Source organism: Urocitellus parryii, chromosome 11 (assembly GCF_045843805.1).
Source record: "Urocitellus parryii isolate mUroPar1 chromosome 11, mUroPar1.hap1, whole genome shotgun sequence".
In the NCBI taxonomy this organism is placed as follows: domain Eukaryota; kingdom Metazoa; phylum Chordata; class Mammalia; order Rodentia; family Sciuridae; genus Urocitellus; species Urocitellus parryii.
In genome coordinates this window covers 22,445,497-22,460,973 of record NC_135541.1, presented here as the reverse complement: position 1 = coordinate 22,460,973, position 15,477 = coordinate 22,445,497, and the positions used below count along the sequence as shown (strand labels likewise).

General features: G+C 43.7%; 1 protein-coding gene across 3 annotated transcripts in view; it reads left to right on the top strand.

Annotated features, from left to right (window-relative positions):
* The window catches only part of Kiaa0319l (KIAA0319 like), a 108,304-nt gene that overhangs the window by 84,554 nt on the left and 8,273 nt on the right, over positions 1–15,477 (top strand). For all 3 annotated transcript variants that reach the window (XM_026393442.2, XM_026393441.2, XM_077791450.1), the window contains exons 9-16: positions 1,215–1,347; positions 3,563–3,791; positions 5,247–5,370; positions 5,968–6,100; positions 7,974–8,122; positions 9,143–9,294; positions 9,648–9,786; positions 11,451–11,610. In XM_026393442.2, coding sequence (XP_026249227.1) covers positions 1,215–1,347; positions 3,563–3,791; positions 5,247–5,370; positions 5,968–6,100; positions 7,974–8,122; positions 9,143–9,294; positions 9,648–9,786; positions 11,451–11,610 — 1,219 coding nt within the window. The remainder of the gene's footprint in view (positions 1–1,214; positions 1,348–3,562; positions 3,792–5,246; positions 5,371–5,967; positions 6,101–7,973; positions 8,123–9,142; positions 9,295–9,647; positions 9,787–11,450; positions 11,611–15,477) is intronic.

Genomic DNA, 15,477 nt, shown 5'->3' with positions numbered 1-15,477 from the left:
ATCCTTCCAGAAATTTTTTATGTACATATAAGAAAATATGTATATAGTGTTATCCCTTTGTTTACATACAACACATCATGTGTGAACATTGATAGCACATTAGGTGTGCTGTTACATATGTATTATGCTTGTTTCCCTGTGAGGGAATTTTTCTCAATCAGTGCGTGAAAGGCTTATTCATTCTTTTAGCAGTTAGAGTGTTTCATTATATGTATGTATATGATTTCATTGTGTGACTGTTTTCTTGTTTTTGATCTCTATTGTTGACCATTTAGATGACTTTCATTCTTTCGCTGTTACAAACAACATATCATAAATAATCTTGTCAACATGCTCCTTAATGTATATGTTATGTAGGATAAATTCCTAGATGGAGATATTCCTAGAATATTATTTCGTTGTATGAATACAAACTTTTATTAATCTCTAGCAATGACCATTTAGATTACTTTGATTCTTTTGCTATTACAAACAACGTTATAATAAATAATCTTATCAACATGATGTTTAACCCATGTGTAGTATGTCTGTTGAATAAATTCCTAGAAGAATTGCAGGAACAAAGATAAATATTGCCAAAGTACTAGTTGTAGGATAACTAATTGTATCAATTTATGCTTCCACCATGACTAATGAAAGGGCCTTTTTCCATACCTTTACCTATATAATGTGTCATGAAACTTTTTAAAAAACAATTTGATAAGTTCAAAAGTGATATCTCAAGTGTAATTTTAATTTACATTTTTTTTTTTTTTTAGTGAAGTTCAGTATGTTTTCACATGTTTAAGAATTGCTGATTTTCATCTGGGCATGGAGGCACATACCTATATTCCTGGTGACTTGGGAGTCTGAGGCAGAAGGATCACAAATTTGAGGCCAGGCTGTCTCAAAATAAAAAATAAAAGGGGTTGGAGGTGTAGCTCAGTGGTGGAGTACCCCTGATTTGATTCTCACTACTGGGTCTCAGGGGGAAATTTTAGTATTTTAGTCAGAGGTGTCCTATGTTTCTTGAGAAACAATGCAGTAGAATATTCATAAAGAGGCAGAATGACCCAATATTTCTGGGGAAGAAACACTCTATAGAGAGATAAGTCTATAATTTCATGAAGTTTTCCTAGCTTGAAATCTCTGAGGTATTTGTCCTGGTTTATATAAACTGGTAAGTCCTGGGACCCAGCATTTTCATGTTGTAAACGATGTTCTTTGTGGTCCAGAAAGCACTGATGATGATAAAATCGTCCAGTATCATTGGGAGGAACTTAAGGGGCCTCTGAGAGAAGAGAAGATTTCTGAAGATACAGCCATATTAAAACTAAGCAAACTGGTCCCTGGGAACTACACCTTCAGGTAAGTCAGGATTCAGTGTCAGATTGGCCAGAGGCCACCCTTTTCCTTCCTATATCCGGCATTTTGGTTTTACTTCCTTGAATGTCTTCTCAAACTGTTGAAGGTTCTGCTCATGAGGAGAGACTATGACTCTCCTCTTTCCCTCCATGCCTCACCAGCACCTGCCATAGTGTGACAACTTATTCTTGGGCATCTGTCTTCCTTTCAGTCTGATATTTATCAAGTTTTAGACTCTGCTGGGGTCACAGAGATGATTGTCCTAGCACAACATTTACCATACCATATCTTTACCATCAATTTGCAAATTCGGACTTAGTAGCATTCTCTAACTGGAAGGTAGCTTCCTGAACAATAAGATTTGGGCCTTCTGGTTAGCTTAAAATGAAAAGTTGATTTGGTTTTTATTAGATTTGTAAAAAACCAAATTTCCCATTTATAGAATTTAGCCTGATCTGGGTTAATCCTTTATTTAAATAGTGACAATAATAGCTAATGTTTTTAAACATTTACTGTATGCCAAGTACTGTTCTGAGCTCTTTGCTTATAGTATCTCATTTATTCTTTTTAACTGGCTTCATGGTTACTCTCATTAACACATTTGGAAGTTTTGGCACAAAGAGGTTAAATATTTGACCAAGGTCACACAGCAGTCTGATTCTAGAGTCTGGGCTTTTAGCCACAGTGGTAGACCAAGTTTGTTGGGTGTGTGGGACACTGGGAGCAACTTTTTCTTTTTTCCTAGCCCTTTATGTCTTTTTAATCTATGAGATGATGGGTTTGGATTTGATTAGCATTAAGGCTCAATCTGGTTGTGGTTCGCTTGCCTTCTCCTCTCTCTGTCGTTTCTTTCCCTGGCCCTATATTCAGCTTGCTCTTCTACCACAGGGTCTATGCAGGCAGACCAGGGACTGTTTAGGGTGAAAAGCGGAGCAATGGGCAGCAGCCATTTTGCCTGTGACCCCTTTCTGTTGTCACATGGAGATGGGTAGGTATGCTAACAACATCACACCTGTGAAAACAACAGGGAAACTGGGAAAAGGGGCCAAACACTGGACTTCCCTTTTCCAGTGCTTGCTGATTTGTACATGTGTGCATGTCCCGTGTTTTTGTGCTTTTTTCCTTAAGGCTGTACTATCAGAAATCCCCTTCAGACCACAGGTAAAAGTGAGATTGTGGGATAAAAACCCCAGAGATGTCTGACTCTTTCTGAGGCTGGTGAGAATTAAACAAATCGCATGTCTTTCCTATGCTTTTCCTCTTTCTGTCAGCAAAATGGAAGGATCCCAAACCTCTTTGCTTGCTTATACTCACATTTTGAGGTGGCACGAGAAGCTCTAGGCTGTTCAGCTGGAAGGCATCATTTAGGTAAAAGCCTGCTCTTATAAAAGAACATTTTTTTCCTTGCAAATCCCGTTTCTCACTGGCACAAACTGTGGGCCTGTTGCGTGGGAGAATTCATTTCCATCTCAAACTCCTGCCTTACCAGAGCCAGCCCTCCTGGTCTGTCCCAAAGACTGTGTGCCCAGGATGGCCATTCTTATGATATGCACACAGCTAAAACAGGATGATGGGGACAATCTACTGCAGACAGAGTGTGCTCTATATAGTGTGGTGTCTTTGAACTAGGGGCCAGGGATTATCTCTTTTTAAGACTAGGTTTCTGAGCTTTGGAATCAGAGAACTGGGCTTGCATCTTGGCTCATCATGAAGCTCTGGGCAAATTGCTTCTCTTCTCTAAGCCTCCTGTGGAGTGCACTGACGAAACCTACTCTCTATGGTTATCGTGTGAATTATATTACAGTGCATATAAGATCTTAGCACACAGATTGTCATAGGCAGCAGAGCAAACTGGTGCTGGAGACATACTTCCTTTCAGATCCTGAGTCCACTGCTGTCCAACTGCATGACCTTGAGTAAGTTACTTTTCCTCTTTTCGCCTTGGGCTCCTTGTGTATGTAAGGAATAATACAAGGATAATACTTTATAGAGCTTTTAGATGAATCCAATGAGATATAAAGGCTTGGAACAGTGCCTGTCACATAGTAAACCCTCAGTCACTGTTAGCTTCTAGTGTTACTCTGCTTTTCCAGTAGGAAAAGTCAGAAGAGGTAATCCTGCCACCTTGGGGTTTCATAGTCTTGATTTTCAGTTCTCTAGTTTTTTTCCTCCTCCCTAACACTCATCCTTTATTGCACTCCTCTCTCTGCCCTGATAGCTTGACTGTAGTAGACTCTGATGGAGCTACCAGCTCCACCACTGCAAGTCTGACAGTGAACAAAGCTGTGGATTATCCCCCTGTGGCCAACGCAGGCCCCAACCAAGTGATCACCCTGCCTCAAAATTCCATCACTCTCTTTGGGAACCAGAGCACTGATGATCATGGCATCAGCAGCTATGAGTGGTCACTCAGCCCAAGCAGCAAGGGGAAGGTGGTAGAGATGCAGGTAGGAGGGAATGCTTTCTGTCTTCTCTTGTCCAGGGGATAAAGAACTGCTGGATTGGGTCACCGTTCAAGGTTTATTTCTTTTCCATTTCAATTACCAAAATCAGATTTGTACATTTATATTTAAAAAAGAAAACCCAAAACAAATCCAGAAAGTTTTATGGGCCTTTTGTTGACAGGTTAGCAATAATCTTTAACTTAAACCTTTAGTATCAGGCGGGGGAAAAAAAGACTGATGAGAAACGTAGTTGTTCTGGGTGACTCCAGAGAGTCAGACTACTTAGAGGCCACAAGGGTTCAAATCTTGATGTGCTCTGTTCCCAGTTGGAGTAGATTGTCTGACTCAAGGGTGTCTTATCTGGAGATACCTAAAAAGAGATTACATCTGTCACCAGGCAAGTCACATAAGTAAAGAATACTGTGTGGGGCTCTGGTGAGCCAGAGAACTTACATCTCTGAATGCAGGGGTCCTCTGCTCTTTGGGTCCAGCTGGCTGTTGCCATGTGGAAGTGTGGTTCCAGTATTGCTGGATAGTCCAGCTTTTCAGGAGCAGACAGAAACTAATTTCTCATAAATGTCAAAAATTCCAACTTTTAAGAAACTCCAGACCAAACAAAATGTTTGCAAGTGGACCCAGCCCATAGGCTGCTTATTTTGTCCATTGTTCTGCCCACAGGAAGCTCCTGTGTTGGAAGTTTGCCCTGAATTATTTCTTTTTTTTTTTAAATAAATGCTAATCTTTTTTTTTTTTTTTTGAGAGAGAGAGAGAGAGAGAGAGAGAGAGAGAATTTTTTTAATATTTATTTTTTAGTTCTCGGCAGACACAACATCTTTGTTGGTATGTGGTGCTGAGGATCGAACCCGGGCCACACGCATGCCAGGCGAGCGCGCTACCGCTTGAGCCACATCCCCAGCCCCCTGAATTATTTCTAATGATAAATTTAAGATGCTATTTCTAGCCAGGCACAGTGTCATGCTAATCCCAGCTATGTGGGAGACTGAGGCAGGAGAATCACAAGTTTGAGGCCAGCCATGGCAACTTAGGGAAGCCCTCAGGAACTTAGTAAGACTTCTTCTCAAAATAAACAAGAAAAAGGACTAGGGATGTAGCACAATGGTAAAGCACCCTTGGATTCAACCCCTAATACTGGGCGGGGGGAAAAACTCTGTGTTTTTAGATTAGAGGCCTGACATAAAGCCCACATTGTACTTGGCTTTAAGTTCATGTAGTGTGTTAAGTTTTGCTGCTGTTGCAGAATGTGTGCAATCTCTTTTCAGCAGGATATCACATGATGTCTGATTCAACAGTTATTAATTACACTGAACTGGGAGATATCAGCCCATTACCAACTTAGGTTTAGAAAACTGGGTAAATCATTTCTATCAGAGTAAGAATTATTGTGAGATGTTGTGATTCTAGGAGCCCACTTTTCTACTCCTGAATTTCTGTGTGTAGGGTGTTAGAACACCAACTCTGCAACTCTCTGCAATGCAAGAAGGAGACTATACCTACCAACTCACGGTGACTGACACAATAGGACAGCAAGCCACCGCTCAAGTGACTGTTATTGTGCAGCCTGGTAAGTTCCATCCTTGGGGTTCAGACTCTTCTGATGGTTGGTCCCTTTGACCTTGGGGGAGAGGAAGGTTTGGAGTCTGAGCCTGTTTGAGGGTAGACGCAGAAAGCACCAACCCATGGAGCCTTGAAAGCAACTTCTTTCCTCCATTTCCCTCACATTTTCTTCATGGCTAGAGATGAAGGGTACTTCCCAGCCTCAGCTTGTGCCCTCACCTTGGCTAGTTACTGTGCTTTTATGTGGACCTAGGAAGTAGAGGTGACACCATCCCAAATCCTACTATGTTTCATAAGGATCAGCTTAAAACTCACTTCTCAAGAGAGCCCCCTCTTGTCACTCAAGCCTTATAGCATTAGATTTCAGATTTAGCATGGCTTTATAACTGTGCTGTGTTCTGCCATGTTTCTTTCAGAATTGTTGATATATTTCAGTCTTATACTCTTCCTTTTTATCTCCCTGGTGGTATCCATCTCTCCCACGTATCTGACATTTTTGTGGGCTAAGAGGCAGTTCCCATGTCTACCAGAACATGTCTCATTAGGTCCTCTTCTATCCCACCTGGACTAGCTGCTTTTGACCTCCATGTTTCTCTATCTCTAGAAAACAACAAGCCCCCTCAGGCAGATGCGGGCCCAGATAAAGAATTGACCCTGCCTGTGGACAGCACAACCCTGGATGGCAGCAAGAGCTCAGATGATCAGAGAATTATCTCCTATCTCTGGGAAAAAACACAGTGAGTGTTGACACAGAATCCTGATCTATGCAAACAAAGGCTCTAGGCCATGGAAGAGCAAAGTTTTATGTGCTTTTAAGAGTTGACTTTTTTTTTTGGTAGTCCTAGGGATTGAACCCAGGGCCTTGTGCATGTGAGGCAAGCACTCTACCAGCTGACCTATATCCCCAGCCCTAAGAGTTGACTTATTTTTATTGGCTTATTCAGGAGGGTCACTGAGAAAGAAATGTTTATAATTCCAAACGTCATCTCTTAAGAAAATAATGCTACAAATAGTTTTTATAAGGAAAAAAGAATGCTTACCATTAGTCAGTCCCCAAATGGTACCGTATGGTCATGGTGCTTTTGTAGGTACAATCCATTTGCTGCAATGCAGTTTAATTACATTTGAGAGGCAGACTAAAAGGGGTAATGGAGCAGAAAATACCATTGTTCAAAATTAACTGGGTAAGGCTGATGGGGATGGGGCAAGAAGTTACCCAGAGAATTAAAAATTATCTATCAAATGAAGGCATTTCTCTGTTGTTTTCTTGGAAGACACCATATACCAGTTAATTTAGCTAGAGGCAAAGGCCATAGCCAAAATAATACTAATTAAGCTGAAATTACCTAATTGAACTGTTCTTGGTTCTCATGGTTTGTTTTAGCTTCTTTAAACTGTAACAAATGGAGCACAGATTTTATGCAGGATCCCACAGGAAGCAAAAGAATTAAAAGAGTTAAAAACATTCTTAATTTTCCAAGACAGCAACCATAGGACAGACTTTTTTTTTAAAATTTATACACACAGACACACACTTACACTTATTATTATTATTATTATTAAAGCTAGGTATTGCAGATGGTTGGAAAGGGGCTTTAGTTTCACCACAGAATCTACTTGACTTGTGATTGCTGAGTTGAATGCTAGAAATTATTTCACACAGCTCTTATTTCTGATTTTGGATAACCCAGTCTGTCTTCCTCAGCTTGCCATGTTTTCTCTTTAATTATTTATTGAAGAGAGGCCTGATGAACCTTTGAGCTGAATTTTAGTAGTATTTGTGGCAGAGAATACTTAGTAGAGTTTCATGGAGGAGAATCTGTTTCAGGAAAGGCTACGAGGGTCAGAGGTAATAAGTTTAAAAAGCAAAATGAACCAAAGCTGACTCTGAAGTCTGCAGGTTTCTCTGGTTTGTCCTTAATTTGAAGGAAGCTTGGGGGTGTTCAGGGCTCCACCTCTGTGCAGCCCTGGGCCTGGATGTTGGCACACAGGTCGCTCCCCTGCTGCAGGCTGCTCACTGAGCCGGATGCGAGAAGGCAGGATGCAGTTGTGCTGGTCCTCTGTAGCCATGTCCTGGAGGTGGAGGAAGCTTTGCTGATAGAACTTCTATGAAGAAGTTGCTTTGTCCTGAGAGGTCCCCTGCAGCCCTGGCTGTTTCCTTTCCTTGACTTTTCCTCAGGAGGGTCTTGGGCATGTGGTTAAGAAATGCATTTTGCTTATTTGCTGGCAAGAGATGAACCAACTCATGGGCCAGAAATACTTTTTAGAAACCTTATTCTTAAAGCATTTTGATCACAGACCTGCTTAGAGAACTTCATTCCTTTTATAAACTGGAGCAGTAAAGAGTTTGAATGCTCTAGAAACTCAGAAAGGATAAAACTAGAAGTGTTTGAAAGCTGATGAGTAGAATTTTCTGACCAGCAGGTAGCCTGTATTTTGGGGACAAATGACACTTAGTCCAAATGGAATATTTTTAAACATGTCCTGTCAAGGTCTGGGAAATAATTGTTTGTGTCTCAGCTGAGGCATTAATGGTCCCCTCCTGCTGTGTCAGGGACAGGAGAGCGTCAGACAGATCCAACTCCACCCACAAATATTCTTTTTTTCCAGAGGACCTGACGGGGTGCAGCTGGAGAATGCTAACAGCAGCGTTGCCACTGTGAGTGGGCTGCAAGTAGGGACTTACGTGTTCACCTTGACTGTCAAAGATGAGAGGAACCTACAAAGCCAGAGCTCTGTGAACGTCATTGTCAAAGAAGGTATCTATCTCTCTGCCTCAGGTTTGTACAGTACCCTCTTTGGGTCAGATGGCTGAGAAATCTGCCATGTCTTGTTTGGCTGCAGACATTGATTAGTGATAAGAGGTGGGGAATAAATTGGGGTGAGGGTAGCTACCATTTGCTTTTCTAAAGCAACCTTTAATTGAGAGTGAGTGAAATACGAATTTTAACTTCCTTTTCTCCCTTCCTCCCATGCTGCCCTCTTTCCCTTTTTTGTCCAATTGAATAGGACAAGAATTAGGGTTCAGCATTTTGATTTTGCTGCTAAGACCTGGGTTTCCATGATTCTCCCGCAAACTACAGTGACACCTGCTGTCAGGCCTTAGAATGACTGTGCTATACTGCAGCTTCCTGCGCCTGTCCTTTGAGCCCACAAGCTAAGGCCAATGTGAGGCAGGAGTTGGTTGAGCTGCCCTGAATTGGCAGGCACAGTGACCAAGAGGGACTCTCAGCTGATGGTAGAAAAACCCACCATCCAAGGAGGGGTGGCCCTAGTGTGGTCTGTTGTGCTGAGTCCCTACTGAGTTACACCCGAGTTACACCCAAGCTGCTTGGTGGCCCAGGAACAGAGAGGTCACTGTCTTTTCTCTGCTGTAAAGTACCAAGGAAGGAATGAGAAAGATATTCAGATAATAACATTTTAAGATATTTTAAAGAAGAATTTGTGATATCAGCTGAATGAAACCTATCCTAAGGCTTTAAGCTTCATTGGGCCTTTGTTTCCAGTTATCATATAACTCCAAGATGGGGAAGTGGCTTCTTCTCAGGAAGGTTGCTATGAGACCACAGGAAGAAAGTACACTTGTTCCCTGCTCTGGGTAGGACTGGAGCTTCTGCAGCTCTGGTGACTTTAAATTTGCATTGCTGGTTGCTGACACAGACAGGCATTAAGACGGCTCCCTGCTTAAGATGCTCATTTAATTTCCCCGTAAGTACCATGAAGCAGCATTCCTTCTTTTCCAGAAGGTCTCATTAATTCAATGACTTATCTTTGGTTAGAAATGAACAAACCACCCATAGCCAAGATATTGGGGAATGTGGTGATTACCTTACCCATGAACACAGCAGAGCTGGATGGCTCCAAGTCCTCAGATGACAAGGGAATAGTCAGCTACCTCTGGACTCGAGATGAAGGGAGCCCAGCAGCTGGGGTAAGTGTGCCAGGAACTGAGGAGCTACAAAGTTTAAGTAGCAGCTGGTGAGGAGAAACCAACACTCCAGGGTCTGTTTTAACAGGCTCGTGGTATCAAACCTGGATTGTTCTCCGAAATCCAGGGAAGTTAAGTGGCTTATTCTGAGTTTCTCTACAACTAGTGTGGCACAGAATGATTTCTGTCCCTTGATCCTAGTAGCTGTGGGTGGCAGTGCTGTGATGGATCAGGAACTGACACAGGTGGAAACAGTCCCGCCTAGATAGAGCCTCGTTATGGCAAAAGCAGCAGCTGACTCCAAGAAAGGAGTGGTGTTTTGTTCTGCAACATAGCTGTGTTGTTCAACCCCACAGGAGGTGTTGAATCACTCTGACCATCATCCTGTCCTCTTTCTTTCCAACCTGGTTGAGGGAACCTACACATTCCACCTGAAAGTGACTGATGCAAAGGGTGAGAGTGACACAGACCGGACAACTGTGGAGGTGAAACCTGGTGAGTTCAATTAGTGATAACTGAGTGGAATTGCCAGATGGGCTGAAGGAGGCCTCTGTCTTGAGATGCCTTTCCATCTAGCATGGCATGCCCAGTTTGAAAAACAATCTAGAGCCAGGTGCCGTGGTACATGCCTGTAATCCTAGCGGCTCGGGAGACTGAAGCAGGAGGATCCCAAGTCCAACACCATCCTTAGCAACTCAGCGAGGCCCTAAGCAACTCAGAGAGACCTGGTCTCTAAATAAATTAAATATAAAAAAGGGACAAGGATGTGGCTCAGTGGTAAAGCACCCCTGGCTTCAATTCCTGGTACCAAAAAAAGAGAAAAAAGAGGAAAAAAAATGGGAAAGCAATCTAGAAATCCCATGCTGAAAAATCCTTAGAAACTTCTTACTCCGACAGTACCCCTCCTACCTATGCAGGAATGTAGACCTCCCCTTGCTTATCTCAGATGGAGAAACCAAAACAGACAGGGCAAGGCTTGCTCAGTGTCACACAGCAGTTGTGCCAGAGCCAGGCTTTTGTGCCCTGGCCCAGCACTTTGTCCTCTACCATGGCTGAGGAGATAGGGCTCAGGTGCACTGGGAACCTGAGCACAGGAGTAGCTCAAGTCATGATGTTGCATCAGCACCAGATGCAGAAAACTATTTTTATAAGTTGAGCCTCAGACTTTATCTGACAGCTCAGGGAAGATAATGTGACTTGTGTCCTGTGTACTTTTGAGATTTCTAGAAATAAAATTTCCTTCTTAAATAGAACCACATTTTTGTTTTGTTTTGAGACTAATTTGGTGGAACTGAGTGTGGAGGTGGGGCAGAGCTTTGTAAGTCCCGGGGCTTTTGATGAGCAGGTATTAACTTTTAGCCTACTCTTGCCTAGGTCAAGCTCATGCATGGATGTCACAGATGGGAAGGGATCTTGGGAAGTCTTCCAGGCCTTGTCCTGCCTCTGGGAAGGACAACAGCCAAGACACCATAGAGTTTCTTCTGTGTTCCAAGTCAGATCAGAACAGGCAAATGGTGCATCTAAGTGTTTGTGAATAAGGTATTCTGAACAATTCACTTTAACTTGTAAATGTGGAATAGTCTTTAGGACATGTTCAGAAGTAAAGTGTGGTAGTCTTTCAGTTCTGGACTTGTAAAAAGACAGTGTAGCTGTGGGGTTGCTCTAAGGAAATCCTTCCTTCTCAGCTACCTGGATTTTCTTTATTTTTCATGTATTTAAACCTATAGAGATGGATGCATTCACAATATTGAAAATGACCAATGAGACTGAGATGAACATTTTTCCTCCTGTTGTCACAGACAAAGTACACCAAGTCACTGAAAGTAAGATGGGGTCAGGAGAGACTGCAGGCTCCCTGCTTGGCCTGGAAAGCTCAGAAGTGCCATAGGGACACTGCAGTGTACTTTCCTCCCCTGTCCCTTCACTAAGCCTTTGCCTCCCTGCTTAGCCTTGCCCCCAGCACACATGTGGCCATTCTCAGGTTGGTATAAAGCTTTCCATGCCAGCCCCAGATTGCCTTGTGAGGAATTTGCTGTCATCCCTTACCACTGACTAAATGCTGTCACTACTTCCCTTCCTGTGACTAAGCAAATGCACAGTGGCAGGTCTGTGTTAACTCTCCTACTTCCAAAGCCATGACCAATCCACATGCTTTCCAGATCCCAGGAAAAACAACCTGGTGGAGATCATCTTGGATGTCAACGTCAGTCAGCTAACTGAGAGGCTGAAGGGGATGTTCATCCGCCAGATTGGGGTCCTCCTGGGGGTGCTGGATTCCGACATCATTGTGCAAAAGATTCAGCCGTACACGGAGCAGAGGTAGCTGGGCAATAATTGGGGGGAGAAAAGGAAAGATCAGGGGGTAGACGGAGAAGGGTGGGCTCTCTAATCAGGAACCACTCATGGTGTCCATCTCATTAATGAGCTGTCTTCTGGCACAGGTCGCATGCTCTGTACTACATAGCAGCCAGTTGCTAGGGCACAATAAGGTCTGAGGGGGGCCCTTTACTTTGCAGGCTACAATCTGGGAAAGGAGATAACCAAGTAAACACCTCATCTCAATATGGGGCAGATTTGACACAATATGAGCTATCAGGGAACTCAGAGGCAAGGGCAGTCCATTCTGGAGAATTCCAGGAGAGCCCAAAGATTTTCCAGAAGTAGAACATGCTTTGACCAGCACAGGAAAACTAGAAGGAAGTTCAGAAGAGAGAAGCACCATGAACCGTGACCTTGAGGTGGGAAAGTGCCGGGTTTCTTCTGGAAGAAGTCATTTGGTTCAGAGCGTAGTGGGCCCCAGGATATGGTCAAAGAAGGGCTGCCTGTGGAGCCTGAGAGGAGTTGAGTGTGACAGTTTGGGTGGGAGAACCCAAGTAGTTTGTTTTATGTGTGTGGGGTTTTGTTTGCTGTTAAAGCAAGGGTATAACATATTTAGATTTTTTAAAAAGTCAAATCAGTAGGGTGGAGGTTAAACTAAAATGAAAAGAGACAGAGCCTGGGAGGCTAATCAGAGGCCTTCTGGACTAGCCCAGTGAAAAGGTGGTGACCCTGAATTCAGTGGTAGAAGCAGAGACAAATGAAAAGAGCAGAGGCAAACTAGCAGGCCTTGGGGGTCCTGGGAGATGGAAGGTGTGTGGGATGCTTTTGGCTTGGAGGTCTGGATGGATGGTTCAGGCCATTAACTGAGGTTAGGGAGGAAGGAGGAACCCATTTTGACTATTGAATTTGGGGTGTCTTATGGGCTACATGGGGAGATGTTCCATTTGGTCCTAAGTATAGGCAGGAAGTCAGGGTGGAAGGAGAGCCGGGGTCACCAGTGTCTAGGCAGAAGTCAAACCATGAGGATGGATGAGTCACACCGGGGCGCGGCAAGAGGGCAAGGACAGAATTCTGGAGAACACCGGTATTTAAGGAAGAGGCAGAAGAAGTTGAGGCAGCAGAGGAACTCAAAAGAATAGCCAGGGAGGTAGGAGGAAGCCAGGTGACAGTGATCTGCTGGAGGTTGAGGTACAGTCTGGCATTGGGGCTACTGTAGCTTCGGAGGCTGGTGGTGCAGTGATAATGTGGAACAGCTGGGGGTGGGTGTGCTCCCCACATCGCCAATGACGGCAGAGGGCAGGTGTCCCGGTCTGAGGTAGAGCTTCTAAATAGGAAACCTGCAGAAGCTGATGCTGGAAGTCCTATGGGGGACGGGATGAAAATAGGCCTTTTCAAGACAGTAATTCCTGGAACTTCTATATCTATTGAGGGCAAAGTGCTGAGGAAAAGGGGGTGATGGAGGTGAGTGGAGGGGACTGGTGTGGTAGATCCGGAGGAAGAGGAGGAAGGGGAGGTACTGTAGTGGGAAATTGGAGTGTTGATGCCAAGTCTCATGTTTTGTCTGTGGCAGGGGCAGGGCCATCTGCCTAGCAGAGGGGAGAGTGAGGTGGGAGGCAGGGGAACGGGGAAAGTCTGGAGCAGCTCTGCAGAGGGCGCCAGCTTTGAGCAGCACTGGGGTCTCCGTCCGGTCCGAGTTAGAGACGTGAGGGGAGAGCAGTGCTTCCCACTTTGGGCTGAGCACAAGAATGACCTGGAACTTTATGAAGGTACATTGCCCAAGCCTCATTCCTGGAGAGGAGCATTTGCTGGAGTGGGACTTGGGCTCCTAAGGCTTAAAAGCTTCCCGGGGATCTGATGTGCAGTCAGGGTAGACTAGGTAAACTAGAGGCAGTTTGATTAGGACTCACTCATTCACTCCTTCCTTTGTTATTATTATCCCTTCTTCTTTCTTCTTCTTTTTTCCTCCTTCTCCTCTTCTTGGTATGCTCAGCCAACTAGGAGTAGCGATAAGGCAAAATCCAAGTTGGTGGGAATTGGGTGGGTAGAAGCAGTGAGGAAAGGTTTTAGACACAGTGCTGGGAACAGCATTGTTGGTGGGTGTGCTTGGACTTGCCATCACTGCATATGGGGCACAGGGAAGAGAGAGGCATCTGGATTTCTCTGGGTTCCTGGCTTGGACTAGGTTGACTGAGTTGAGAATTCAGGAGGAGCATGTGCTTGGGGAGTGGGGTGTTATAGCCCTTGCGCACCAGTGTGAGCCCTGATGTGCACAGGCCACTTCACCTCTCGGAACCTCTTTATCACCTGTGAAAATGCTAGTACCTGTTTTATAAGATTGATATTGAAGATTGAATAACATGATATTTACGTAAGTCCCTAACATAGCATTCAATGAATGGTTTTTACCATGAGTTTATTTTGAGACATGTTGGGTTCAAGGTTCCCGAGAGATCTGGAGTAGATATTCTTGCAAGCATTTGCAGGTATAGAGTGGTCACTATTGGTCCTGTGGGGAACGGAGATAAAGATGTGAGGATTATTAGCATTCCAGCAGAAATCGAAGCTGTAAGTATAGAGTAGGTAACTGGGAGAAAATAATGGGAAATGGACCATATATATCTTTTAAGGTGTGTTTTCTTGATTTTGGAATCTGTAAGACTTCATTGTTATTCTCACTTTTAGCAAGCTTTTAGTTGATGATGGTTCTTCCCAAAATTTATGTTATTTCATGCATACAAAATGATGAGTGTCTGCACTGACACCTTGGGAAAAATATAAAGGCTGTTTATATTGGCAGCAACTGGTCCAGGGCCTATGGGATACCTGGGTCCTCCTAGCCAACCTACATGCTGAGGGGGTCAGTATCTTGGGTTTAACCCAGTGTGACCCACTGATTATGGAAGGTTTGATTTATGGAGTTCAAGAAGCATACTATCAAAAATTAAGGCTTAAGGCTGGGGTTGTGGCTCAGTGGCAGAGAGCTTGCCTAGAACCTGTGAGGCACTGGGTTCGATCCTCAGCATCACATTAAAAATAAATAAACAAACTAATTAATTAATTAAAGATAATGTGTCTATGTACAACTAAAAAATTTTTTTTTAAAAACAAAGGCTAAGACACAGAGAACAGAATTTGTGCTACCCATATACGGGTTCAGACATGGTTCATCTTGAATAGAAATTGACCCTCAGGGGCTGGGGGTGTGGCTCAAGCGGTAGCGCGCTTGCCTGGCATGCGTGCGGCCCGGGTTCGATCCTCAGCACCACATACCAACAAAGATGTTGTGTCTGCCGAGAACTAAAAAATAAATATTAAAAAATTCTCTCTCTCTCCTCTCTCACTCTCTCTTTAAAAAAAAAAAAAAAAAGAAAAAAGAAATTGACCCTCAGAAAGCAAAGAGATTCTGGGCATGGAGTAACAGTGTTGTACCAGCCACACCATCTTATTTTTGCTGTTATAGTAACAGTCGCTTTGGCTTTTGGGGCCTGTGGATAATCTTTGATACTTTCCAACAGTTTACATTTTATAAAGCACCGTGGTTGGTTTAATCAGTAACCAAGCCACAAACCCAGCAGCACCACTGTCGGGTGTGAAAGGCTGCCGATAGGTATATTGGCATGACGAAATCCCCAATCTTCTCTTTCTCCTGTTACCTGTTTGAAATGGGTGATCCTGTTAGTTGGGGCATTGTTAAAGTATAGGCTTTGGAGTTCAGACATGACAGGGTGAGGATCTGGCTCTGTCATAATTAACTGTGTGACCTTGGGCAAGTTACTCAACCCCTCTGAGCCCCATAATTGTCCTCTGAGAAATGAAGATGGCACTGATAACACCTTTCTGTGACAGAATGCATGTGATCCTCACCAG